This window comes from Phoxinus phoxinus (genome assembly GCF_949152265.1).
Source record: "Phoxinus phoxinus genome assembly, chromosome: 19".
NCBI classification, from domain to species: Eukaryota; Metazoa; Chordata; class Actinopteri; order Cypriniformes; family Leuciscidae; genus Phoxinus; species Phoxinus phoxinus.
Genome location: NC_136894.1, coordinates 26,865,994 through 26,892,924, shown reverse-complemented (window position 1 = coordinate 26,892,924; position 26,931 = coordinate 26,865,994). Strand labels below are relative to the sequence as shown.

Sequence of the window (26,931 nt, the reverse complement as noted above, 5' to 3'; positions counted from 1 at the left end):
ATGTTATGTAATATGACAGTCCTGCCAATAGTCATTATTAGTCGTGCAGTGCCGTTTGAGCCGCGCGCGCTGAAGCTGATCATGCGCACTACAGCGTTCATTCAAGGGATGCATCCAATATAAGATAAATCAGATATAGATAGGCATACACAAAATAATCACAATATTACAACTTACATTTGCACAAAACAAGAGGCTGCGAATGAACACAAACTTATAGTCATAATGAAGGTGTAAAATGGTCCCAAACAAAACGCGCTCGCTTTGTTTCGCGGTTGACCGAGAAGTTGTATCGATTAGATGTATTATCGACTATTAATCGATCACCGATTAATCGTTGACATCCCTAAATGGGAATATACTTCAGAGATATTTTACTCTAGGGGTGCCAATAATTGTGGCCAACGTGTTTTGGAGAACATTAGTATTCATAATGTGAAAAGTAAAGTTCGTTTGGCCTTTGGAATTAAAATAGCCGCACATCATCACACACCCTTCACCATACTAGAAATTGGCATGGTTTTATTTCAGTTAGCCCAATAGCTGGTTTGATTTGCTTTGAGAGATGATCTTATGAAAAATATCCCATGTCAATCTCTAGGTATGGTGAAGGGTGTGTGATGATGTGCGGCTATTTTAATTCCAAAGGCCAGGGGAACTTAATCAGGATGCATAGTACCTGGATCCATGAAATAACTGGCCTTTAAAAACATAAATCTGCCTCTATGGGAATTTAACATAGGGGTGTCCTTATGCACCCTGTATTTTAAGGAAGAACATTTATTTATTTACGATACATTATTCATTCACAAAGAAAATTGGCATCCTTGAAGGTTGGAGTTTTCCTCATTTTTTAAAATTAAGGCATTAAGATCAATTTCCAAAAGATTTTTTTTTTTATTCCTCTTTTTAGTCAACTTTAGCATTGGTGTGTTCACTTATGCTAAGCACTGTATTGTCATACCGCTTGTCCCAAATTTAGCCTGCTTAAACCCGCCCCTTATTAGAAAACTTAAACTAAATAAAAACTATAAATGTTGTCTTTGCAACTCACTGAAATAAGTTTAGATTTAAACATTAAAACGAACTGAAAATAAATAAAATACAAGCTAAAAAAATTATTGAAATAAAAATAAATTAAACTTAAGCAATTATAATAAAAAAATTACAAACTTGTAACACAAATATTTAAAAAATGAAATAAAAATGAAAATATAAATATTAAAACTAATTGTATACATATAGCTTATATAAAAACAACTTTAACTAACTTTGAACTGACCATCGTTTGCCAAGAAAAGAGTTTGTCACTTGTGGTAACGGTGATTATACAACAGTATTTGTGTTGCAAATCTGGTCAAATTTGAAATGCAGTGATGCAGAAAATCAAGCTTAGTTTGAGTCTTAGACCTTTATTTGATCACACCTGAGGTGCTGGTTTGGCACGCAGAATATTATTAGGATTGTCATAAATCTTTCTTTTTCTATGCGTTTCACTTAAAGTGTGTTTGTGCTACCTTTTAAAATGAATGCCATTTGCTTTGATTATTTTATTTAATGCAACAAAATGTATACACTCCCAAAATAAGTATTTGGACACTTTGGCTATAGTAAAACAAACTTGTTTGTTTTCTCCATTTGTACATGAATGCTCTGTCACATGATCAAAGCATATGTGCTTGGCCATTTATATATTTTCCCCAGATGCACGTGGGCATGTTTGGCCTGTAGAGAATGTAAGCTGAGAACAAACTGTTATTTTCTGGTGGTGTCTGTTTACACTAAATGCAAATAGCTTTGTTGACAAAGGCTGTTGTCGCTAACTACACACACCATTTTGCAAACCATTCACTGTTAGCAATCGTATTACTTCTATTTACATGTGGTGTATTATCATTTTCCCTTTGTGAACAAGATGCTAGTTATTGCTGCTAGATACTTGTGCAAACTGTATCTACATCTACTAATAATCTACCATTATTATTATTATAAATAATATATATTATTAGGGCTGGGCTATATGGCCAAAAATATTTGACAATATTAATTTACCATTAATGGGGAAGGAAATGCTTTTCACGTATTTGTTAGACTTTGATAATGAATGTAAACATGTAAACTTGTTTGTTTTTCAATTAAACTCAACAGAGTCAACCTTTTAATTTAGGGACCCATGGAATGCATTTTGTTTTTCCCCAATTTTTTTTTTTTTGTGTGTGTTTTATGATTTAATACAAATTTATATAAACTTTGAACAATTGTATCAAGCTTTTAAAATGTAATCAAATTAAAACATTACAATTAATTTACAACAAAACATTGAAAAAAATTATCTTGGTGGTTGAATGATATTCCTTAGCAATAATAATACTATTATTATTATTACTTGGATAAGTACATGTTATATAGAATAGTGATATATTGCAGTCATAATTTCTTGTCTGTACCTGAATACAGTTAGATCCATTTAAGTGAAAAACAAAGCACTGCTTATTTAATTTGTGTCTTTGTTCGGATGTATTTATCTATGCTTGTAATTTGTATATTATTTTGATAATAAATTATAAATGCACTCTCAAATGCACTCTCCTACAAAATTACTCCAATAATTTTAGAATTATTAATTATTTATCAACAGAGCTATTCAAATCATCTGGTGAAATTGTTTTCATATCGTGCAGCCCTAGTAGTTGCTGCATTTTACAGAAATATTTAAATAAACCTCCATTTCAGTAGATTAAAGTTATTTTCTGACATTACTTTCACAGTTACTTTTATCTACAGCTATGCTTTTTACGTTTTGGACCCTTTATTTGAAACATTGTTGTTGTTTTGTTGTTGTTTTTTGCTTTAAATAAGGTTCTTTTATCATTAACATTTTTGATACCATTGAAAATTCATAATTCTTGTCACCAATTTCAATATCACTAAAACTAAGACTAGCCTATGTAAAAAAAAAAATAATAATAAAAAAACTCAATCTTACTAAAGGAAATAGTCAGTGATAAAATAAAGAAATAGACTTACCTGAAAAACTATAAGCACTTGAAATAAGAAATGCTAGCCTACGTGAATTGTATTAAGTTATCACATAAAAACACTGCATATCTTCACTGTGTAAATTAAATATACATTTATTCTTATTAAAGCGAGACAAAAGTGGGTCAGTCAATAGCATTGAGAGATTTTTTGTTGTTTGATTTACATTGACACCGATGACAGCAGGTTTATTAGGCTGCTGCCACTTTAAGGCTGAATGCACAGATCCGATATATTGCTAGGTAGGCTATGTTTTAGGGGTGGAACGGTACATGTATTCTTATTGAACCGAAACGGTACGGGCGTCACGGTTCGTTGCATGAATTTACACGGAGAATACACGGTATAAAAATAAATAACTTGCGTGCAAATGAATGCATGTAATGCGGAACTACTGTTAGATATGCAGGTTCTTTATGGACATCTAATCTGTAGCCCCGCCTTAATCTAGGTTTGTTTATACTTTCGCCTGCCTCCGCAGCGCGCGCCTCCGAGTACTGCGCGGGCGCCTCCCCACATGGACAAGGCATTTACTTCGCACTCGCCGGTGTACTATTCTTTGAACCGACAGGGTGCGACTCGGTGTAATTGTCCTCTAAACCATCAGGAATCAGCGGCGAGAAGTAGTAAGGTACATTCGTGAATGTTTATTTTAGTCCAACACTTAAGTAGACCAAAACCACACTACAAAAGAATCGTGTATAGCAGTAAACCAGATTATTCCCTGTGACATTAGAGAGAAAAAATGGATACGAGAACGTAATCTACAGCTAAATTACATATTTTCTAAACATTTTTATTTAGTTTTGTGAACCTTTTTATAAAACATGGCCATTTATTTTTATTTAAAGGGGTTATGTCTGCTATTGTAGGCTCATTTTGTTAATGTAAGCAACTCGTTTAGACGCAAGAACTGGGTGCCGGTGCTGTGAGATGTATGCTCGACCAGATTCGGCTCGAAGTCGTGCATCTTCGGATGCGGAGCCGCGAGCGCTGTTACAAAAAAAGCCGTGCACTGCACACCGCCACGCGAAATGTGGCCTTGTGCACCCAATGCGCACGACCGCACACACCGCAATGAGGACATTTTTGCCGTGCGCACCTTCGCGCTTGTGCGTCCGCTAGGGGTGTAACGGTACGCAAAAATCACGGTTCGGTACGTACCTCGGTTTTAAAGTCACGGTTCGGTTCATTTTCGGTACAGTAAGGGAAAGAAATGCAAAACATTAAACTGCTGGTTGTTTACTATAAACTTTTTTTTAACAATTTGTTTACACTTTTTTAAACACACTTTTTAATAAAAATCTAACGTTAGGCTAATAAAAAAAAAATATATAAAATAAAAAAAGAATAAGAAATAAAATACTGCTGCAAAGTTCTCCACTAAATAAAATACTCAAACCAATATTGGCCATGACGCTAGCTAGCGAGAGGCTGGGCTAAAGCGAGCGTGCCGTATGTGGTGATCTTTATTTATGCGATATTTATGTCCGAGCCCGACCCGAGAGTTAAAACCAATTTTTTTTCTCATACTAATGACACATGTACGTTTGTTTGTGTGGAAAGCCCGCTTTTAACAGAAAGGCATTCGGAAATGTCCACAGATGAGCGCATCAGCGCTCTTAACACAGGCGCGCTTGCACGTGTTTCGTTGTCACAGCAACATAAACAAATTTCCGCACACAGGAAGACCGATGTTATGGTAATATTTTACATGTATTTGAATCACAAAAACGATTAATCAGATTTAATCAGTGCAACGCGGAGACTTCCGACACTTAATATGTTCGTGTGGAAACTCGGAATTGACGTATGTTCCGCACACAAAACTTGCCTAATTTACGTGAAAGATTGCATTCGGTGCACATGTGCACCGTACCGAAAGTCCTGTACCGAAACGGTCTGGTACGAATACATGTACCGTTACACCCCTAGCGTCCGCACATAAATAAGAGATGCTGTATTTTCAGTTTTATGGCTGATTGTCTTATTTTGTTTACAAGTTACAGATGGAGTCTGGAGATGATGTGGGGCACTTATTGTTTATAGTTTACATCTTACTTTACACACTTCAGGGCCAGCTGTTGCGCTAGCTCCGGGGTCAGAGACTGTATAGGTGGTACAGACTGAGACATACACAATAAAAAAATGTGCCTTCTGCATTTTTGTTTTGCTTTCCCTCCATTGTACCGAACTCGTACCGAACCGTGATGTCTGAACCGAACCGTGACTTCTGTGTACCGTTCCACACCTACTATGTTTTCTTTCTCAACGGTTTAAGTTAACTTAAGACTGCGTTTACGAGGATACTTGCAAAGACAGGCATTTTGATACAAGTATGTGTATTTAACCTTTCAAGTCTAATTAAGCAGCAAAAAGAACCAAGTATTCATGCGCTCTGTGAGCAGCGGCTTTGTGACCGCACAGCAATGTCACGTGAGCGTAACCACGATAGTCCAAAATCTCTACTGGTTGATACATTTCTACTGGTTAATCGTGTCTACACTTATATCGCCCACTCCTAGTAACTATGGTTACTGGGTTTTATTGCTCCATTTGAATTCAATAATAACGAGTGACAAATGTGATTGTTTTGGCTACCGGTTTAAGTTTTTTTTTCTTTTCTTTTTTTCAGTCCAAAGAAGAGCAGTCTTTCCCATAGGTCATCACGAAAGGACAGGGAGAAGGAGAAAGAAAAGGAAAGAGAAGGCAGGACACGTCTTCTCAGTGAGTTGCCCCTCCCTCCGATGCTTTCTGGAGGAAACCCCTCCCCCCCACAGTCCCCTGCTCGAGCTTCCCCACCGCTTCTGCAGCCAACCTTCAAGAAGAGACCAAAGTAAGTGTCACTGTTCATCATCCATTCAGGACGATTGGGGCAAATTAATATTTCGCTAAAGTTTGGGGTCTGTAAGATATTTTGTTTTTTAAAGTAGTTTCTTATGCAATAGGGCTGCACGATTAATCGAAATGAAACTGAAATCGTGTTTTGGCTAAGTGCGATTATGATTTTTTTTTTTTTCTTCATTAAATAAATATATGCACAGCGTGTTAGTGAAGAGCATAGTTGGGCTAAATGCTGCTCCATCTCTGAAAGCTGCAAGTTTGAGTCGCTTATAACCTGCTTTTGAAAAAGTGTCGAACATCTTCCCAAATTTGTAATGCGAAACATTTCTAAACCTGTTGTCATGACGTTTTTACTCATTTTAACTCATTTCATAATGTCAGTCGAGTGTTTGAAATAACTTCCTTTCGTAAGCTGATGTAGCTTCTTATCATAGAATGAGGAAGACAATAGGGGTGTGCGATATAACGATTTTTGATCGTGGACGATTAAAATGTCTCCACGATCTGCTTTTGAAGAAATATCGTAGGATCGTCCATTTTATCAGTTTGCATTTCTGGCGCCTCCGTCTCAACATACTGTACAGCGCGACGTATATCCACATGAAATGCAGAGGAACGGGACACTGTAGTTCATAAAAATTAATTATTTGCATTTACTTTAAAGCCTTGCGGGTTAAACAATAAACATGTCATTCGCTGCTGATGCGCTGTTCTAACGGGCGCTTTTCTGAGGCAAACACCCGACGCGCACATGCACTAAACGCCTGTCTAACAGCGCCTGTTACTGAACTAAGTTATCTTTCGAGTCTTATTGCGCTAATATGGTCAAATACACACAAGGTTTACATAAACAAAGTTGGTTATGTCTAAAGTGAAAGAACAATAGAAAAAATGAAGAAAAAATCTGCTTGTCAAATGCGTGTAGACTCGTTACGCGCAGATCTTAAAGAGACAGTAGCCCTAATAGTAAACATGCAGCCGCTTGTCCTTAAAGGGATAGTTACCCACAAATAAAAATTCTGTCATTATTTACTCACTCTCTAATGTTGTTCCAAACCTGTATTAATTTCTTTCTTGTGCTGAACACAAAAGAAGATATTTTGAGGAGTGTGGCTAACCGGGCGGTTGCTGGTCCCCATTGATTACCATAGTAGGAAAAAACTATTATGGAAGTCTCAGGGGTACATCAACTGTTTGTTTACCCACATTCCTCCAAATAACTTTTATTTTCAACAGAAGAGGGAGACTTATTCGGGTTTAAAGCGGCTTGAGATAATTTACATTTTTGGGAGAACTATCCCTGTTAATAAAACAACAAAATACAAAAAGCATCTCACTCACGAATAGCATTGCATTATAAATATAGTTTATTATTAGGAAAATACCTGAGAAGGCTTGAAGAACTAGGATAAGCCATATATTGCGGCAGTCGTGTGTTTATTGTCTTAATTTTTTTTTTTTTTTATTATTTTTTTTCTTGTTTTTGTTCTGCTACAGCAATAGCTTGATGCCTTTGTCCATATTAGAGATTTTCTGGAATGTCGTAAGTATATTACTTCTGTGAGGTATATTTAAAGTTTCTGCAGGAGGACGCCCCCCTGGCTTGTGTTTAGCTCTCAGTAATGCTTTAACAAATGGGAAAAATAATACTTCTCTAGTAAGAATTTATACTATAATTTTGAAAAATCGCAATTCGATTTTTTTAGTTATTACTGAAGTCATGGATGCTTGAATTCTTCATCAGGTTTTGGTAAATAGCAGAATAAGAGAGTGATGATCAGGGAAGGTTTTCCTCAAGAGTCTGTCAAATGTGTGCAGGATTTGCTGTCCGAGATATGGAGAGAGGAAGCAGACTCAGACTGACTGGGGAAAGCGCTGTGTGGATAAGTTTGACATCATCGGCATCATTGGAGAAGGAACCTACGGTCAGGTGTACAAGGCAAAAGACAAAGACACAGGTGTGTTGTTTATCTGTAGTCTGCTTAATGGCTCAGTAATCTCAGCAATTACACTAATATTTTTGCCATGCGGGGCTTCTTTTAAACGGGAATGCCTAAATCAACTCTCACTTCCTGTCGCGGTGTTTGAAAAGAGAAGACGTGCTGACAGCCTGCTGTTATGTTTTTCTTGGTTTCTAAAGGAGAGCTGGTGGCATTGAAGAAGGTTCGATTAGATAATGAAAAGGAGGGTTTCCCCATCACTGCCATCAGAGAGATCAAGATCCTGAGACAACTGAACCATCGCAGCGTTGTCAACATGAAGGAGATCGTCACTGATAAACAAGACGCACTTGACTTTAAAAAGGACAGAGGTCTGTTTATATGCATTTGCATGGTTACACATTTATGCATGTTTTTCAGGCTTTCAGTTTTAGTAGTGAACATAGGACGTGTTTCATAAGCCATTCTCCTCCTTTGTGGCAGTAATTCCCGGTTCCACAGACAAGGCTTAAGCCTAGTCCCAGACTAAAATGCACGTTTGCGCTGTTTTAACAAAGTAACTTGCACTGGCATATCGTAAAATTTGTCAGTGCCATTGTTTTGTCTCAAGGTGCACATCAATGCTGTTTTTTCTAAGGCAGGTTTATAAAAGCTAGTTATATATCCTAATTAAACTAAGGCCTAATCCTGGCGGCTTAATCTAAGCATGAAAGCGGGCCAAAGAGTTTTTAATCAGACATGGGCGATAGGAACCATCTGTTTAGACTTGCCTGAAACATTTTCTGCCTGCACATATCATTACCCTGTATTTGTTGTGTATTAGGTGCGTTTTACCTGGTGTTTGAGTACATGGACCATGACCTGATGGGGCTGCTGGAATCAGGACTGGTGTCTTTCTCCCATGAGCACGTGCAGAGTTTCATGCGTCAGCTGATGGAGGGATTAGATTATTGCCACAAGAAGAACTTTCTACACAGAGACATCAAGTGTTCCAATATCCTGCTAAACAACAGGTACTAGCCTGTGTTTTTAAACATCAGTGTCGTAGTGATTTACATGCTCTTTGTTCAGTTACACTACTGTTCAAAAGTTTGGGTTCAAAAGATTTTTATTTTTTTTATTTAAAGAAATTACTACAGGATGCATTAAATTGGTCAAAAGTGTCAGTAACAACATTTATAATGTCACAAAAGATTTCTATTTCAAATAAATGCTGTTCTTTTGAACATTTGAAGAATCTTGAAAAAAAAATTACACAGAAATATTAAAGCTACTCTGTGTAATTGTTTAAGTTGATTCTTAGCAAAAAACACTTTCTTTCAAAATGATATGTGCTCATTAATGTATAATTACTTCTACTAACTAATCAAGTATTCTCGTCAGCGTAGAATCTGCCATTTCTAATACATACGGGTGAGCTGCTCGAATGGCGGAAGCCATGTTGCGCCTTCATCTTGAAAATACATTAGCCCAAGAGGGACATACCTGGAAATTCAAGCTTCGCGTTTTTACACTCAGTGACACCGTGACGAATGCGAGGGGGAGATTACTCGCGACTGCCGGCAGATTTGAAATAATACGGCCACCGTAGGAGTAGGGCTGGGCACCGAGTCTCGATACTTTTTAGGTACCGACCCAATTGCCTCGATACTATCGAGTATCGAAAAATGACATGTTGTTCGGTTCCAGATTTCGATACCTAAGGAGTTAACTCGTCAACGTCAGTGCTCAAACAAATACATATGAAATGCACAACGACACACATAAAGTCGCTCACGCACATACACACAAACTCTTCACACGAAACACGCGGAACTCTCCGCGGCGCGCACACTCATATGAGACGCGCGCGCGCACGCACAAACTCTCGACACGCATACTTATGAGCCGCGACCCGCGAGCACACACACACACAAACTCTCCGCGCACATATTCATATGAGACGCGAGCACACACACATAATACCTTAAAGATGTGGAAAAATCGATCAAAAGTGTGGGTACATTTCTCCAGACTCGATGCCAACAGCGCGCGCGATGCAGTATTGCTGCAAAGACCGGTACCACGACAAACACGATGAAGACCTTGACATTGCACGGAGTAAACATAAGAGCAGAAAGTTGCTCCGTCTTCGACTGGTAAATGAAGAGATATCTTGTTGATCACTCGGACAGTGTTTATATTGCAATAAATAATAGGCCTAACCTACTGAATGTACACTGCCGTTCAAAAATGTGTTGGTTAATGGTTAGTCAGAATTTTTTTTCAGTAAGGATGCATTAAAGTTATCAAAGGTGACATTAAAACATGTGTAATGTTACAAAATATTTCGTTTTTAAATAAATGCTTTTGTTTTGATTTTTTTATTCATAAAAGAATCATGAAAAAAATTATCAGTTTCCAAAATATTAAGCAGCAAACCGTTTTCATATTCTGAAGGGTCATGTGACACTGAAGTAATGATTTTGAACATTCAGCTTTGACATCACAGGAATAAATTACATTTTGAAATATATTAGATATGATTTTAAATTGTAATACTATTTCACAATATTACTAAAGTTTTACTGTATTTTTTTATTTAAAAATTCAGCTTTGGTGAGCATGAGCGCTTTATAAAACATTTTTTATTCCTTTGTACACTGGCTAAGGAGCATGAGTCAAACTGAAAAAATAAAACTAAATACATAAAAAATAAAAGTTTTTCTGAGGTAATATGTTATGTAATCTTGTTAAAATGGATTTCATAAAATTGGTATCGAAAAAAGTATCGTTAGGAACCGGTATCGAAACTGAGGTATCGAAATTGGCATCGGATCGAAAGATTTTGAACGATGCCCAGCCCTACGTAGGAGTTAAAACGCCCTCGGAATGGGAGGGGCTAGAAAGTAATATTCAGTTGGTAGTCGTATACAATTTCACCGCTAGATGGGAGTAAATCCCACACAGTGTAGCTTTAAGCAACACAATTGTTTTCAATATTGATAATAATAATAAAAAATTCTTGAGCAGTAAATCAGCATATTAGAATGATTTCTGAAGAATCATGTGACCCTGAAGACTGGAGTAATGATGCTAAAAATTCTGCTTTGCACCACAGGAATAAACTGCATTTAAAAAAATATATTCAAATTGAAAACAGTTATTTTAAAGTGTAATCCAATTTCATAATATTACTGTTTTTATTGTAGTTTGATCTAATAAATCAAGCTTTGGTGAGCATGAGAGACTTTTCAAAAATAGAACAAAATTTTCAAAATCAAAGCTTGTGCAATGAATTTTTTCATCAATTTTGCATTCTTACCTGACCTTGCACTCTCTGAAATAAACTCACAAGTAGTGAATCTCTTTCAATTAACTTTATCATGTTTTTTTCCTTTCATAAACTCTTTTGCAATAAATAATTAATGTTATGTACTGGCCTTTAAGCAATACTTGCAAATACCTGCATCTCAAATTATAAAATGTGGGCCTGACCTCATTTTTGTAGTTTTCAGTTTACAAAATAAATATATTCTATTAAGTTTTAGGGCTTTTTGGAAATTGCAAATCCATTTGTCTTACATCTGTTGTTGTTTTTTGCAGTGGTCAGATCAAGCTGGCAGATTTCGGTTTGGCTCGTCTCTATAACTCCGAGGAAAGGTAAGTCTATGTTAGAATTTGTATTTCTCAGTCTCACTGCAGGCTTTGCTGAACAGCTTGAACTTTAAAGTGTCACGTGATTTCAACAACAGTAAACATAATTGATACTGCAAAGCTCTGGTGAAAAAGTCTAAGTTCACGGTTGTTCGCAGTCGGCCATACACTAATAAGGTGATCACTCTGTGGTACCGCCCACCTGAGCTGCTACTGGGGGAGGAGAGATACTCTCCCGCTATTGATGTCTGGAGTTGTGGGTAAGTCCTGTCGGTTTTCCATCTCACTACATTTACACACCAGCTGCTGTTAATGTAATAATGACATGGTTTGTTTTTGTTGTTGTGTAAAGGTGTATTTTGGGAGAACTCTTCACTAAGAAACCAATTTTCCAGGCCAACCAAGAGCTTCTGCAGCTCGAGCTGATCAGGTATGCTGCTCACGATCTCTGAATGCATGTGTAGTGTAGCTCTGATGCCGTTACACTCCAGTGTTGTCTTCTTTTGTTTCGGTCAGTCGTTTGTGTGGTAGTCCGTGTCCCGCTGCTTGGCCAGACGTAATCAAGCTGCCGTACTTCAATACCATGAGACCCAAGAAACAGTACAGACGACGCTTACGAGAGGAGTTTTCCTTGTGAGTTCAACACTTCCATTATTCTCTGACCGAAGTCTCTCATACTCACCAATGCTGCATTTATTTGATCAGAAATACGGTAAAAACTGTAAAATTGTAATGTATATTATTACCATTTAAAATAACTCTTCTCTATTGAAATATATTTAAAATTGTCATTTATTCCTGTGATCAAAGCTTTACTCCAGTCTTCAGTGTCACATGATCCTCCAGAAATCATTCTATTGTGCTGATCAAGAAACATTTCGTATCAATGTTGAAAACAGTTGTGTAATTTTTTTTTAAATCTGTAATCGGTGATTTTTTTTTGATTAATTGAAAGTAGTTAACGTGTTCATGTTACAAAAATACTTTAGATCAATTTAATGCATCTTTGTTGAATAAAATTATTAATTTCTTTAAAAAAATCAATCTTACTGATCCCAAACTTTTGAACGGTAGTATATATAAAAAAAATATTTTGATTGTGCATGTCATTGTTATGCTCCTGAATATTGAACTCTCTTTGCATAAAAACATCTGCCAAATGTATTAATCTTTTTTTAGTAATAATTTACAATAGTATAATCCAAATGTCTGTTTCCAGTCTGCCCACCTCTGCTCTTGACCTGCTGGACCACATGCTGACGCTGGACCCCTCGAGACGCTGCACTGCTGAACAGGCCCTGGCCAGCCAGTTTCTGTGTGATGTGGAGCCCAACAAGATGCCGCCACCAGAGTCAGTGCACACATAAAACCACATCTTATGTCATTCAAATCTTTTGTTATGTTTAAAGGACAGTTCACCCAAAAATTAAAATGTTCTCACCCGAAGTTGTTCCAAACCTGTGGAAATTACTTTGTGTTCAGATTTTTGGGTGAATCATCCCTTTAATAAGACTACATTTGTGGAATGAGTAGTGAGGTCACACAGACTCCATTAAAATCGTTTTTTTTTTTATGCTCCCGCAATTAAATGTTCTTAGGCTATTTAATATTAGTCTTATCAGTGTGATAATGACTGGCTGTTTGTACTTGTAATTACACATTCCTAACTGATGTTTTGTAATTGTGGCCTTTCTTTTAGTTTGCCTCATTGGCAAGACTGTCATGAGCTCTGGAGCAAGAAGCGGCGGAGGCAGAGGCAAAGCGGAGTTTCTGAGGATACCTCTGTTGCCAAAGCTACCCGAAAGGAACCCGCAGTTGCTTCCGCAGGGGAGAACAGCCGCCCGCCACCGAGCCCACCCCCGCCACCACCCCCATCGGCCAATCCTGCACCGGCAAACATCACAGCCACTGAGCTGGAAGGTGGGCCATGAGTTGACAGGAACCTTTGTGTTCTCTTCACCTGAGAAATACAGGCAGGTAGTTAGAGGAGCTAAACTACTCTGGTAGACAGCGGGACAGAGTGACCTGCTTTAAACTTCGACAAACTTAGTTTTTTTTAAACATGTACGACAAAATTAGCTGTTTTCTAAGGTGAATATGGCTTAATAGAGGATATATCTGCATATTTCAGTGGTTTTCAGTCCTGGTCCTGAGGATTTATGTCTCTCTATTCTGACACAGTCAGTTGAGTTCATGGAGCTCTCACCTAATGAGCTGATGATCTGAATCAGGTGTGTTAAATAAAGAAGACATGTAAAATATGCAGAGCTGGGGGGGATTATTCAGGATGAATAATGAAGATTTCTTGAACCAGAGTAGGCATAATGGATTTTACACCCTCTTACTAAACCCTTTTAGGCCCTGTTTACATCTGGTATTAAGATACGTTTTGGTCGATTGGATCACAAGTAGACGAGAGAGACGCATACCCGTTTACACCCGGTGTTTTAATCCGTCTCTTTTGTCCACTTTCAACCACTTCTGTCCTGGTTTCTTCTATGGGCAGGGAAATGTATGTTTTTTTTCAGATCTTTCGATCTAATAGACTGAATAAGCTTGCGTAATTTACATATGTCACACCCGGAGATGATGGAAAAACATACGGAGAGCAGCAGCTTTAGTTTCTACTCTGACAGCGGCACGACCAGCCGAACGCTGTGTGTGTGTGTGTGTGTTAGAAATCTGGAATGGTGTGAGAACTTTGCTCGGTACACTTTTCGTCTTCAAACTAAATTTGGGTCTCCAGCCAACAGTTTAAATCCCGCCAGGCTAGCGCGCTTCCTGTAATGTTTACGCATTAGAGTAGTCGTCTTTTGTGGCTGTTCAAACGCATTCGAGCACATTTACACTACGAAAGCAATCCGGTCCTATGTGTTTTCGCCCATTTCTTGAAGTGGTCGAAAGTGGACAAGCTCAGAATGTTTTAGACCCTGTATTTAGCGTCGTCCACTTGTGATCCGATCGACCAAAACTAATCTTAATACCAGGTGTAAAAAGAGCCTTTGCTACTTTACCATTAACATTACGCAAATTACCTCTGTAATAATCGGCTCCCAGCAATCTCTCGCCTCTGAAAGAAGAGATGATTGCTTATAGGTCACCGTTTTATTGTCGCAGTCAGTGTTGCGTCTTCATTTTTTAAAATAAAAGCCTCTTTGCAAAGCCTGCAGTAGATGGACTCTTCACTGACTGGGATGCATCCCCTCAGTCATCAGTTTTTTATAATTGCAGTTCAATTTAACATTAACATTTAAAGGTCCTGTATGGAGTTTTTCTACTAAAATGAATCCATTTTTTTATTACCTGTGTGTGAAGGGGTTGTAATCTCACAACAAAATGATCCACTTGGCGGGTTTTGCTCATACCTCTGAAAGCAAGTATTCCTATTTCTATGTGATGCTCCGGGTCGGATTTGCCGCGAAATCCAGTGACGTGACTGAGACCTGCATGCACGCTCCCTAACGTCTCGCCTCTCGCCTCGTCTACTGACTTTGCACTCAACAGCGACGACACTGCAACTTTATGACATGGAGTCTGCTAATACTAGGAAACGACCAGCACAACACAGATTCCAACACAAACTCCACATAATAATAAAAAAACTAAAGAAAGCACGCGCACGAGCACTCGCTTGTAATGCTAGATGCCGCTGAAAACTCCATACAGCACCTTTAAGATTATACTTTGCTTTAGTACCTTGACATTAAAAGTACAGAAAACTGGTTAACACTGCTGTGTGAATGTTTATAAATCAACAGCTTTTCTTTTGCTATTGGGGCAAATGGCAAAGCAAAACATTTTTTATTTTTGTAGTTTCCCTTCACCACTATAGAAGTTGACCTAACTATGACGGCTTCTGCTTTTAAGAACCCGGAAGTGTGAAAGTGTCTATTTGGGACAGGTTCAATATCCTTTTTCTGGTGTTTTTGGAATAATACTCTCTCCACAGCTTTCTCATTGCTTCAAAACTGTGCAGGCCAATTTGCTGAACACTGCGATCTGTAAATGGAAAGGCGAAGAACGTTCTGTTTTCCGTAAATGGCAATCAAATGCAACTGTTTCTATGCACAGGTCTGGGAGCCGCAGCGGAGCAGTTGAACCAGACTGAGCTGGCGGTGCTGCTGAACCTGCTCCAGGGCCAAACAGACAATCTGACCATCCCACAGATGGCGGAGTATCTCCGCAGCTCCTCCTCTGAAGCCTCTACATCAGTGCTGTCCCGCACCCCTGAGCCTGACGCCGCACAGCAGCTCGAACTGCTCAGCCAGCTCTCCACCCTAATCCAGTCCTCTAGTGTCCCGCAGCAGTCGCAGGTCCCGCAGGAAGACCAGACCGGGCTGCTCGCGCTCCTGTTAGAGCAGCTGATAAAGGCCCCGGTGGCGCCAGGGGCGGAGCGGGCAGACGAAAGCAACGGAGTGCGGTCGGACGAGGGCACGGCGCGGGGCGGCTCCGCTTCTGTCATGAGCGGCGATCGCGAGGGCAAGTGTTAGTTAAGTTTATGGGGGCGGGGCCTGAGTGGTCGAATGCTGTGATTGGCCACAGCTAAAAAGACGTGGCGTGGAATGTCTCAATAGCGTGCTGGTTATGTGGGATCCACCCGCATCAAAGAAACGCTACGCTTTTCTTGCAGAGATGTCTCTTTTTTTTTTGTTGTTGTTTTCTTCCTAAAATCTTACAAGGGGGGAGACCTTTGATTAGTTGGAAGACTGCAAGCTAACGAATAGAGAAATAAATTGTCATGCTTTTTTGAAAATCCAGATGTTTATTTTCTGTTTTCGTGAACTTCCTCTTGAGTTTTACAGTCTTGCAGTATTTAGTTTTATTTTCATAGGAGCAAAATCCCCAGAGCACCGTGTGCGTGTCATTCACGCTGCGTCGGTGCCCAGCGGACCTTTTGTGTGCGGAAATATGCTCTCCGACAATGTGGGAGCTCCTCATCTATTGGCACACACTGATGGTTACAGTGTGTGCGTTAAATTCTGTCACTCTTTTAAATCCAGATTAAACAGTCCTGAAATAAAGAGCCGTTTTGGACACACCTCTACTTATGTGTCTCTGTTTTACACTAAACGACACTTAACTGGAGGAAGCCAAGTTACATTTTCGACCGCTGACTTTCACGCATCATTATATGCCTCTCATACTGAGTTGGTTTTGCACATTTGGGTGAATCTTAACATCCTGTCACGAACATGCCGGTCATATTTCACCCTAAAATTGAACATTTATATTTTGCAGTAAGGAAATATTTAAAATAATTAGGACAATGAAGGTTATTTTTGTTTGTTTTTTTGTTTTGTTTTTTTCCAGAGACATTGAGACATTATTTTCATAACAATTCATTTGAAACACTGTAATAGAAAGAAAATATTCTCAATGCAGTAATGCAATTTATTATATATAATAAAAATGATAATAAAATAAAAACATTTAATTAATAGCAACAAATATAATAAAACAAAAAAATTAATATATAATTATATTGATTTATATATATATATATCAAATCGATTAATCACATCTAACATAAAAGTTTGGTTACATAATGTGTTTGTGTATATATTTATTATGTTTATATAATATATGTCAGTATGTGTGAATATCTACTGTATATACACATTATATACATGTATCTATATATGTATACACACACAGACAAATATTATGTAAACAAACGTTTATGTTAAATGAGATGAATCGTGATTAATTTGACCGCTCTAATATAATATACCGGTATCCATTTAATTTGTTGTAGTATTACAGTAGTTTATACATCACGATAGCATTTGTTGTACCACCTTAAATTTGTTCATTTAAAAAACATTTTCATAACATTTTCCATTCCAAAAATGGAAATGACCAAAAAAACGTCAATACGTGCTATGGAAATTAAAGGCAGAAAATTTGCTTATTTAATATCTATTTAAATTCAATTTATTTGATTTTATTATGATGTCATCACATGCAATAAATCTTGTAAAAACAGACTTATTTCATGCGAAATATAATGAATTGATTATTTGGGTGAAATACGAGCATATTCTTGGCACATTTTTATAAGACGCATCCATTTGTGACTGATACTGGTTGTCATCTAAGAGAGATGTGGCTTTTGCCGGTTCATGAAGTCTCATTAAGATCAGCTGACCTTATCCTGCCCAATGAAACCCTCCAGCTCACACGCTTGTTGTCTCCACTCTGTTCCTCATTGGTCGTTTTCTTTTGTCTCTGCCCTCTTCCTCTATCACATGCTCTTTGGGTTTTAATCTGTGAACACACAGGAATACACACTGTAATAAAAGCCTTATTGTGAGTGTCAAATAAATTATAGCTATACTGCATATTTTGTCCTCACCCTTATCAATCCTGTTTTCTTTTATGGAGAAGGACTTTTATTTTAGTTTCTGTGTCAGGTCAGATCTCTCCAGCACGTTGATGAAAGTCTCCAAACTGTTGTAGTTATTGTGTGTACGTGAACGTAATGCTCACTGGTGCAGAGGGAACACATAGCATAATAATATTAGTCAGACTAAAATATAGATAAACTGGGATATAACATGCACACCCACGTTTTAATAAATTACATTTTAGTGTTTCTTGGTGTAAAAGGGCATTTTCATAAGCAGATTCACTTCCACAAACCCATATCTAGAGAATGTAATGTCATGCATCTATAGATCTAAACCATTGCGATTTTATAGACCGTTTCTTCTCTCGGTGCATGTGTGTGTTTGTTTGAATTTGGATGACACTGACATCGCTCAGCTATCTAATTGTTTTTTAATAGTAATATTAATTTAAAAATTTTGTCTTAGCCAGCGAATAGCCTTATTAAAAAGGTGTCTTTATCCCCCTTTATCTTTTAAATTAACAACTTGGATGTTTAAAAACTAAAAAAGCGTCACATCTACAGTCATTCAGTTCTAAATACTTAAAAGGATAGTTCACCCATAAATAAATAAAATAAGTTATCACTTGTTTACCCTCAAGTTGTTCCAAACCTGTATGAGTTTCATTCTTCTGTTGAACACACACACACACAAGAAGATATTTTGAACAATGTTGGAAACCAGATAGTTTACGGTAACCATTGACTTCCATAGATTTGTTTTCCTACTACGGTCAATGGCTACTGTCAACTGTTTCATTACCAACGTTCTTTCAAATATCTGTGTGTGTGTGTGTGTGTTCAGCAGAAGAAAGAAACTCGTACAGGTTTTGAACAACTTGAGGGCGAGTGATGACTTAGTTTTCATTTTAGGGTGAACTATCCATTTTAAGTCAAAGAAAACTAAATTTGATACAATTACACTCCTAAATAGCAAAAGCAAAATCTAAAATTAGAATAAAATTTTCCACTTCCCTTAAAACTGAGACGTTTGTTAGATCAGAATATTATTTAACATTTGAAATATATGGATTATAATAAGACTATTAATACAATAGTGGTTTCATAACCAAAATTTGAATGTATTTTGAAAATTTGTTAAGACATGTAGATGTCCCATAAGCCATTCAAGTTTCGGACAGTGCTGCAAATGAAGTTCCAGCATTCCTGTTGTGAATGTACTAATAGTATCATCATCAATAGAGATATTTAAATATGATGCAAACTTTTTTATTTATTATTATTCGGCCAAATTTCAATGTGTTTATTCAAAAGCAGTGTGGAGGTTGATCCCACATCTCCTGCACGACTGCCTCAATGTCAAGCATGGATTCATGTTAGGATGACTTCTCTATTAGCTTAGAGACAGTCCGACTGCTTAAAAATCATTTTAGCCATACAGACGTGTGTGTTTGCTCATCATATCAGTGCATTTCTTATCTGTGCTTCAGCTGGAGGTCATTGAAAGAGAAGCAGATCACAACTCCAGGAATGATAAATCATGAATGCCTTACTGACTAATAAAAACAAATTACATCCATTTAAACTTGACACAGACATCACACTCCCAGTATTAAGTTAAATAAGTGAAAAACAACTGAAGCATTAGAATTATAATGCGGTGAACAGTCACACAATGCTGTATTAATCCTTGAACAGCAACTATAACACAGCTAAATTACTATGCTAATTTGACTATTAATATTACTAATTATATACTTCTTAAAAAAAATTTTTTTCAAAATATTAAATAAAAGGTTTATATCCGTACACTATACATTTGACCGTAAGATTTAAAATATTTTCTAAAATACTTTCAAATATTGCACATATTTAACAGAATTGCATAAAATAAAATGTGCTAAGAGGATAATAAAATGATTCCTCCAATTTATTATTATTTATTATTTTATTAATTTGTTTGTTTTTAAGTACAGCCGTGGCCAAAAGTATTGGCAGTGACAAATTTTGTTTTGCAAAGTTTGCTGCTTCATTATTTTTATATAATTCTTTCACGTTTCTATGGTATAATGGAAAACAGTGTTAAGCATTTTATACGTTTTAAATTGGCAAAAACATTAAATATGCAAAGAGTCGTCTTCATAACCTCTGTAATTCTCTCTGGCATGCTGGATATCAGCTTCTGGACCAAATCATTAGTGCTCGGAGTTTCACAGTTTGTGGTCTTCTGCTTGTCCGCTCGCCTTTTGAGGACTGACCACAGGTTCTCTATGGGATTAAGATCGGGGAGTTATGGCCACGGATCCATAATTCCAATGTAATGATATCCGCCACTTCATTATCACTCTTGCCTTCTCAAGAGTGGTTCTCCATCATGCTGGAAATGCACGGATCATCATCACCTAATTTCTCCTGGGTCGTTGGAAGAAGTTCCCCTTTTTCAGGGCGTTTTGATACCATTCTCTGTTCATGGCAGTGTTTTGGGCAGAATTGTGAGAGAGTTCACTTCTCTGGATGAAAAGCAACTCCACACATGAATGTTCTCAGGATGCTTCACTGTTGGCACGACACGGGACTCATGTTCACCTTTTCTCCTCCGAGTTCGAGTTCCCAGATATCCCAAACCGAGAGAAAATACCTTTGCACCAGTCTTCCAATCCTTGTCCAAGCTGTCCAATCCTTGTACTTGCAGCAGAATTTCAGTCTGTCCTTGATGTTTTCCTTGGAGAGAAGTGGCTTCCTTGCTTCCCTTCTTGACACCAGGCCGTTCTCCAAAAGTCTTGGCCTCACTGTGTGTGCAGATGTACTCACACCCTCCTGCTGCCAATATTGAGCAGCACAGGAGACGGTCCTGGTGCTTGCTAGACACTCTGGGATGTCCTGAAGCTGAACCTCTCTCCTTGAAGTTCTTGATCCAGTAAATTATACTTTAGATGCAATATTCTTTGCCGCAGTTTCATTACTAGTGAGGCCATTTTGATGCAAAGTGTTGATCGCTGCACATCTTTCTTTGGAGGCAACAATTGCTAACACAATGATAGGACGCACTTCTTCCCTCCTTTAATAACAATCAGTCTGCTCTTATAATCCAGTCAGTCTGATAGAGTGAATTCACCTGACTAGTACTTGATCACACTTCCCATGTGCTGATGACATGAAAAAAACGAAGTGAAATTTGGGTTAAAAAAAAAATGCCAATGAAGCTTTTTGCAATTATTTAAATCCAGGGCTGTCAAAATTAACGTTAACACATTCGATAATTTGTTTTAGTTTAACACATACATTTTTTTGAGGCAATTAAAGGATTAGTTCACACAAAAATGAAAATTCTGTCATTAAAGGTAGGGTAGGCCAGAATTGTCTAAAAAAACCTTTTATTTAAATTTGTTTAAACTGTCTTTATATAGCAATACATAATTAAAATGCAAGTACTCTGAAATAGAGAGTATAAAAAACTGAGTGACTCTAGTGTATTTAATCTTCAATAAACACAGCTCATTAATTCCATTCAGTCCCACCTAAAAACGGGTGCGCAACTGCGCGCACGTGGGCAGAGCCAATAATAGCGGCGGTAGTCATGGCGACGGAGAGTGACAGTCGCGCAAGCCAATCACTTGTTTCGTCCCGAATGGAATTAATGAGCTGCTGTGTTTTTTGAAGATTAAATACACTATAGTCACTCAATTTTTATACTCTCTTTTTCAAAGTACTTACATTTTAATTATGTATTGGTTTATAAAGACAGTTTAAGCCAATTTGAAAAAAAGTTCTTTAGACAATTCTTACCTACACAACCTTTAATTACTCTCCCTCATGTCGTTCCAAACCTGCAAGACTTTCATTCTTCAGAACACAAATGAAGATCTTTTTGATGAAATCTGAGAGATTTCCCTCCCTCCATTGAAAGCTACGTAACTGACACTTTGATGCTTCAAAAAGTTCATAAAGATCGTAAAACTAATCCATATGAATTGAGCGGTTTAGTCCAAATTTTTCTCAAGAGAAAATCGATCGCTTTATACGATGAACAGATTGAATTTAGACTTTTATTCACATATAGAATATTTGGACTAAACCGCTCAATTCATAAGGATTAGTTTTACTATTAACTTTCAATAGATGGACCGAAATTTCTCAGATTTCATCAAAAAGATCTTTATTTGTTTACCGAAGATGAACGAAAGTCTTACGGGTTTGGAACGACATGAGGGTGAGTAAATAATGACAGAATAAAAAATTTTGGATGAACTATTCCTTTAGCTAGCGTTACTTTATATCAAGCTCTTATTCGTGCAAATGATTTTAAATCATTCAAGTGCGAAAAGACACAAACTCGGTATGTTACGAGCACGCGTCTGTCGATCTCATTCACACAGAAAGCTGCTTCAGGACAGATCTTAAAGTGACAGGAGCCTAATATTCCTGCTGCTGTCTGTGTCATCAATGTTAATCAAAGAACAAAAGAAAATCACTAAATCACTATTGTTGCTTTAATAAAAATGAATCTATTTAGTGTTTATTACATTTCTGTATATTTCTGTTAGATCAAATATATAAAATATAGTATTTCAGTTTTTTCTACATTAATTTGGAGATTAAATGTAAAATTATTACAATATTAAAAAAAAATATATAAAAAAAATGTAATGTTAGGTGCGAGTAATTACAGAAAGATGTGCGTTTGGTGAATTGTTTTAAATGATTGACAGCACGTTTTGGAATGCATCTGATCACTCTGCGCGACAAAACTGCGTGAATCAACACCACAACAACAACTAAAGCAGCAAACTTTGAAACAAAATTTGTCACTGCCAACACTTTTGTCCACGGCAGTACATTTCAGTCCTTTTAAAAATTAATAGTTTTATATTAATAATCTTTACTTTAGTTTATCACTTAATGAAATTGTATGATTTGGCTTACTCAATATTTCAAGTCAAGTATAATTAAAGGTAGGGTAGGCAATTTTAGGAGCCGCTAGCAATAGCGAGCTAGCTTTGAGAGCATGAGATCCCACCCTCCCTTCAGAGCGTCTCCAAAGCCACGCCTCCTTCAAAACGCATGAACACACACAGCAGGGAGCAAAACAAAAGTGTCAGGAGAGATGGCATTAAACTACGTCATGTCTCAAATAACATTACAATAATAATGAACATAACTTAAAGACCACCTGACTGCTGCAGATTCATTTCGGAGTTGATAGTTTTGCCATTGAAATGCGTAAATTCGAAGTCGCGAACCGCTCCAAGTATAACGTCACGGGTTTTCGTCGGGTTTCAAGTATAACGTCCATCTCTTACAAATTACGGTAGTTATGGCGTGAACGCAGCATAAGCTGGATGTTTTGGTTCAGGAGGAACTGTAAAAGGTGGCTGCTGTTTCTGTTGTGGCGCTCAGTGACTGACGTCTGTCTAACTCTGTATAGCATAAAACACGCTGATGATGTGTGATGTCTGCGCGAACAGGGTGTGGAAGTATGGAAATACATATGCTGACCGGCAGGTATGACATCGCATCATTGGATTCGGTGATTGGACTAATGCAAATGATTGGACGAACATTTTATGGTCCTACGCCTTCCACAGATGAGATGTATACATTTAGATCACTTAACTTAGTGTTTGCTATCTGGATGGGAAGAGACTTTCAACCAGCATAACAAAAAAAAATTCTGGAACAAATCACCTACCCTGCCTTTAATACTCTTGTGAAGTTAGACTTAAAAATAAGTTTGTAATTACTTACCTCAAATTTGAATCATGCTTACTTATTAAGGTTTACGATTTACTAATATTTATGTATAGCTTAGTAGTAGTATTAATATTTACTTATTGCTGTAGCTCATGTGTCTGTGCTTGAAATGCTGTGATTGACCATAACAGTGTCTTGTGTCTATCTTTTTGTCCTGCACAGATGCTGCAAAACACGCTCACGGTGCCACTTCAGACGTAGCGGCGACCCTTCTCCAGCTCATCTCCCAGCAGGCCTCGGACAGCAGACGTGCTCCTGCAGACCTGCGTCCCTCGTCTCCTCTGAGCGCCACCCCCCCGCCAGCCCCCTCGCCCGCCGCTGCTACGGAAACTGCGTTCACCCAGGACCAAGACCTGCGGTACACCCTGGGAGGAGCCGCTGGCCCTTCCTGAAACGTTGCTCTGAACTTTATCTTTTGGTTGTTGTCATTTTTTTTACTCAATGTGCTTTACCCGTTACACTTCCGTTTACTACTCATTAATGTGTTTCTTTCTTCCGTTAAAGGAAAAAGTGAATGTTAAAGGAACTGTTCTTGAATGCGAATGGATGATGTTCATCCCTCCCAGCGATGTGCAGCATTATTTGAGGGCCGTCTTTTCGCACGTCTCTGACTGCAACAGTCTGTGAGTTTTAGCCATGTGTGATTTCCTTTAGGACTGCGTAAGTGTGTCTAAATCAATCTACTTTCCCTGAAAGACGTCTCTTCCTTTAGTGCTGATATGAAGCAAGGGATTCGATCCGGCTTGTGCTACTTCATTCTTTCTGATTCAGTACAAAGGCAGAAGGAGAACTAGGAGAAGTAAATACTTGAGTGAGGCCTTAGTTTTCAACTCTTCATATAAGCTTGTGCAAAAGACGTGTTTTTATTTAGATTTCTGGTGGGGGGAAAGCGTGTGTCCTTATCCAAATATTGTTGTCAGGACCACATGGTTGAGTAAAGTTTGTTTAATTCAAAGGCATCTTCAGAAAGACTGAACTGAATTACATTTTAGCAACGGATTTGCCATTTTGATTTGACACCGCCAAATGTACATGTTGTAAAATGATAATAAATGAAAAATGTGGCTGAGTAAAATGTGCCTGCTACATTTTATGTAAATGTGTTATAAATATATGCATGCCAGTGTTGTCGTTCACTTTATGTACATTTCTGAGTACAAGCTCATGCAAAACATGCTGCCATAATACTTGCCATAAGACATGGTTTGAAGCACAGCGAAAGGAACATTTAAGGTAAGATTTGCTTTTTTCTTTTGCAAGTTTTTGTAGTTTATATGTAAATCTAACAGCTATAAAGGTAAATAAAAATACTTTAATGATTCAAAGTTAGAAGTAAATCTAACCTGTTAAATAAATGTTGAGTGTTTTATAATAAAGTACATTGACCTAATGCACTAAAAGAGTAAAAATATTTATGTTATTTCAAAGTTAAATCTAAGGAGTTTGTTTTAATCAAAAAGGTTATTTTCCTGTTCTTTCAGGCGGTTTCCCATGGATGCCGAATGGAGATTTAGGACATTGGCATTAAGTGCATGGCTCAAATGGTCGCGGGGATTTAGGAAGGTCGACACGTGCACTTGTCAGATTTCATCTGTGAGCTAATGCTGCATAAATATGTGAGTGAGAAAATTTGAGTGTTAAAGCATCTGCAGAATGTGGCATTAAAAAAACAAGCTCAGTCTGAGTGGTCCACAGCTGCTGGCGTGGTCATTAGAATTCATACGGAATGTTTGGACTTTTTGGCTCGATTCCCACTGGACTTCAGGATTTGGGGAAGAAATTAAGTAGGAGAGCAAGGTATATATGTAGTTTTTGGTTTTTAGGCAAAGCTTTGAAATTTATTTTATTAGTTAAATTTGTATGTGAATTGAGCCAGATACAAATTTTGTGGTCAGTAAGAATTAAAAAAAAAGTTTTTAAAAGACGGAGAACATTATGGATTGTGATCGTATTAAACAGCTTCAAAAGGTAAATAGAAATGCCTTAATAAATCTGGTATGTATAAATTGTATATTTAAAAAAAAAAAATTATTCAGAGTTTGTTATAAATGCTTTTTATTGTAGCAGAAATCTCGAACCGAATCCATTTGAAGTTTCTGTTCATGTTCAAGTGTTTGTCTAAAATATCTGAAATGTAGCAGTTTCACTCGTATCCTTTGGTCTCAGTAAAGAGAGATTAGACGTAGGTCTAAAGTTGCGACTGCAGTTTGAATAAAGCCATGTTTAGTCACTATTTTTGGTGCTCCAAGTAAATTTCAACTCTTAAATGAACAGTCATGCTGAGATAAACCAGATGAGCAGGCAGCAGTGAGGAGATACAAAATCATAAAATGTATAAAAGCTTGATTGGGGATTGAAAAATTTCACATTTATTTGATCAGTGTCTGAGCACTAAATAAGGTTAGGTTTATGTTACATAAATTCTTCCATCCATAGTTTTACTCTAAAGTAAACCGTGTTTTTTCCCACTAGGTGTCGCTAGTGAGTTTCTGAGCGGTGTACCGGCCTGTCAGTGCAGTGTGAGGAGGTCTTCTGCAGGACGGTTTGTATAACTTTTAGACATATGACTTGCTAAGGGTTGTTTTGCAATTATTATTTTGAAAAGAAATACTTCAGAGACAGGCTATATAAACGGCTGAGACTAGTCTCACAAGTTAGTCATCAATTTTTTTCTTCTTTAAGAAGTCAGTTACTTAAAAAATTAAATTTGTCAAATGTAACTTTTTATTAAGACTGCTAGTTGGTTGTACTAGTTGTTAAAACACAGTCTTAAAGGTGTAGTCAGCGATTACACTGTTGATATTTGCAATCAACCCAAACAAACACTCAAACAGTCTGCATCCGTTTTCAGGCCTTCCCGTTCAGGACTCGCCCGCACTGGAAAGCTTTTCTAATATTAACGTTGGTCCTAAAACTCTTGCCTGATCATAACTCTTCTTTTTCCAGTGGTTATTCCTCTGACCTTTTCTCTTTTGTAATGTCTCTCAGCCATCTCTCTTTCTACAGTCTTTCTTCAAATCTCCCTCTTGCTCACTCTCTCTCCTCCCCCATCATGAGTGGACACACCCCCTGCTGCTGATTGGTTCTCTCTCTCCTCCCCCATCATGAGTGGACACACCCCCTGCTGCTGATTGGTTCTCTCTCTCCTCCCCCATCATGCGTGGACACACCCCTGCTGCTGATTGGTTCTCTCTCTCCTCCCCCATCATGAGTGGGCACGCCCCCTGCTGTTGATTGGCTCACTCTTTCTCCCTCCATCATGAGTGGACACGCCCCCTGCTGCTGATTGGCTACAAGTGTGTTGTGCTGTTCGGTCAGATCCACTTTTCAACAGTGTTTCTCAGAAACTGCTTTCTGCACCTTTAATGTCTG

The 26,931-nt window shown here is 37.7% G+C and overlaps 1 protein-coding gene and 1 long non-coding RNA gene across 3 annotated transcripts in view; one reads left to right on the top strand and one right to left on the bottom strand.

Annotated features, from left to right (window-relative positions):
* Nucleotides 1-24,689, top strand: part of cdk12 (cyclin dependent kinase 12) — a 37,450-nt gene extending 12,761 nt beyond the window's left edge. For both annotated transcript variants that reach the window (XM_079590115.1, XM_079590114.1), the window contains exons 4-15: nucleotides 5,675-5,875; nucleotides 7,702-7,841; nucleotides 8,024-8,194; nucleotides 8,647-8,836; nucleotides 11,409-11,465; nucleotides 11,618-11,719; nucleotides 11,812-11,889; nucleotides 11,976-12,092; nucleotides 12,679-12,810; nucleotides 13,159-13,379; nucleotides 15,531-15,938; nucleotides 23,722-24,689. In XM_079590115.1, the coding sequence (XP_079446241.1) occupies nucleotides 5,675-5,875; nucleotides 7,702-7,841; nucleotides 8,024-8,194; nucleotides 8,647-8,836; nucleotides 11,409-11,465; nucleotides 11,618-11,719; nucleotides 11,812-11,889; nucleotides 11,976-12,092; nucleotides 12,679-12,810; nucleotides 13,159-13,379; nucleotides 15,531-15,938; nucleotides 23,722-23,951 (2,047 nt within the window). In that variant the 3' untranslated portion in view covers nucleotides 23,952-24,689. The remainder of the gene's footprint in view (nucleotides 1-5,674; nucleotides 5,876-7,701; nucleotides 7,842-8,023; nucleotides 8,195-8,646; nucleotides 8,837-11,408; nucleotides 11,466-11,617; nucleotides 11,720-11,811; nucleotides 11,890-11,975; nucleotides 12,093-12,678; nucleotides 12,811-13,158; nucleotides 13,380-15,530; nucleotides 15,939-23,721) is intronic.
* Nucleotides 1-26,931, bottom strand: part of LOC306986670 — a 392,716-nt gene that overhangs the window by 48,959 nt on the left and 316,826 nt on the right. The window lies entirely within an intron of this gene.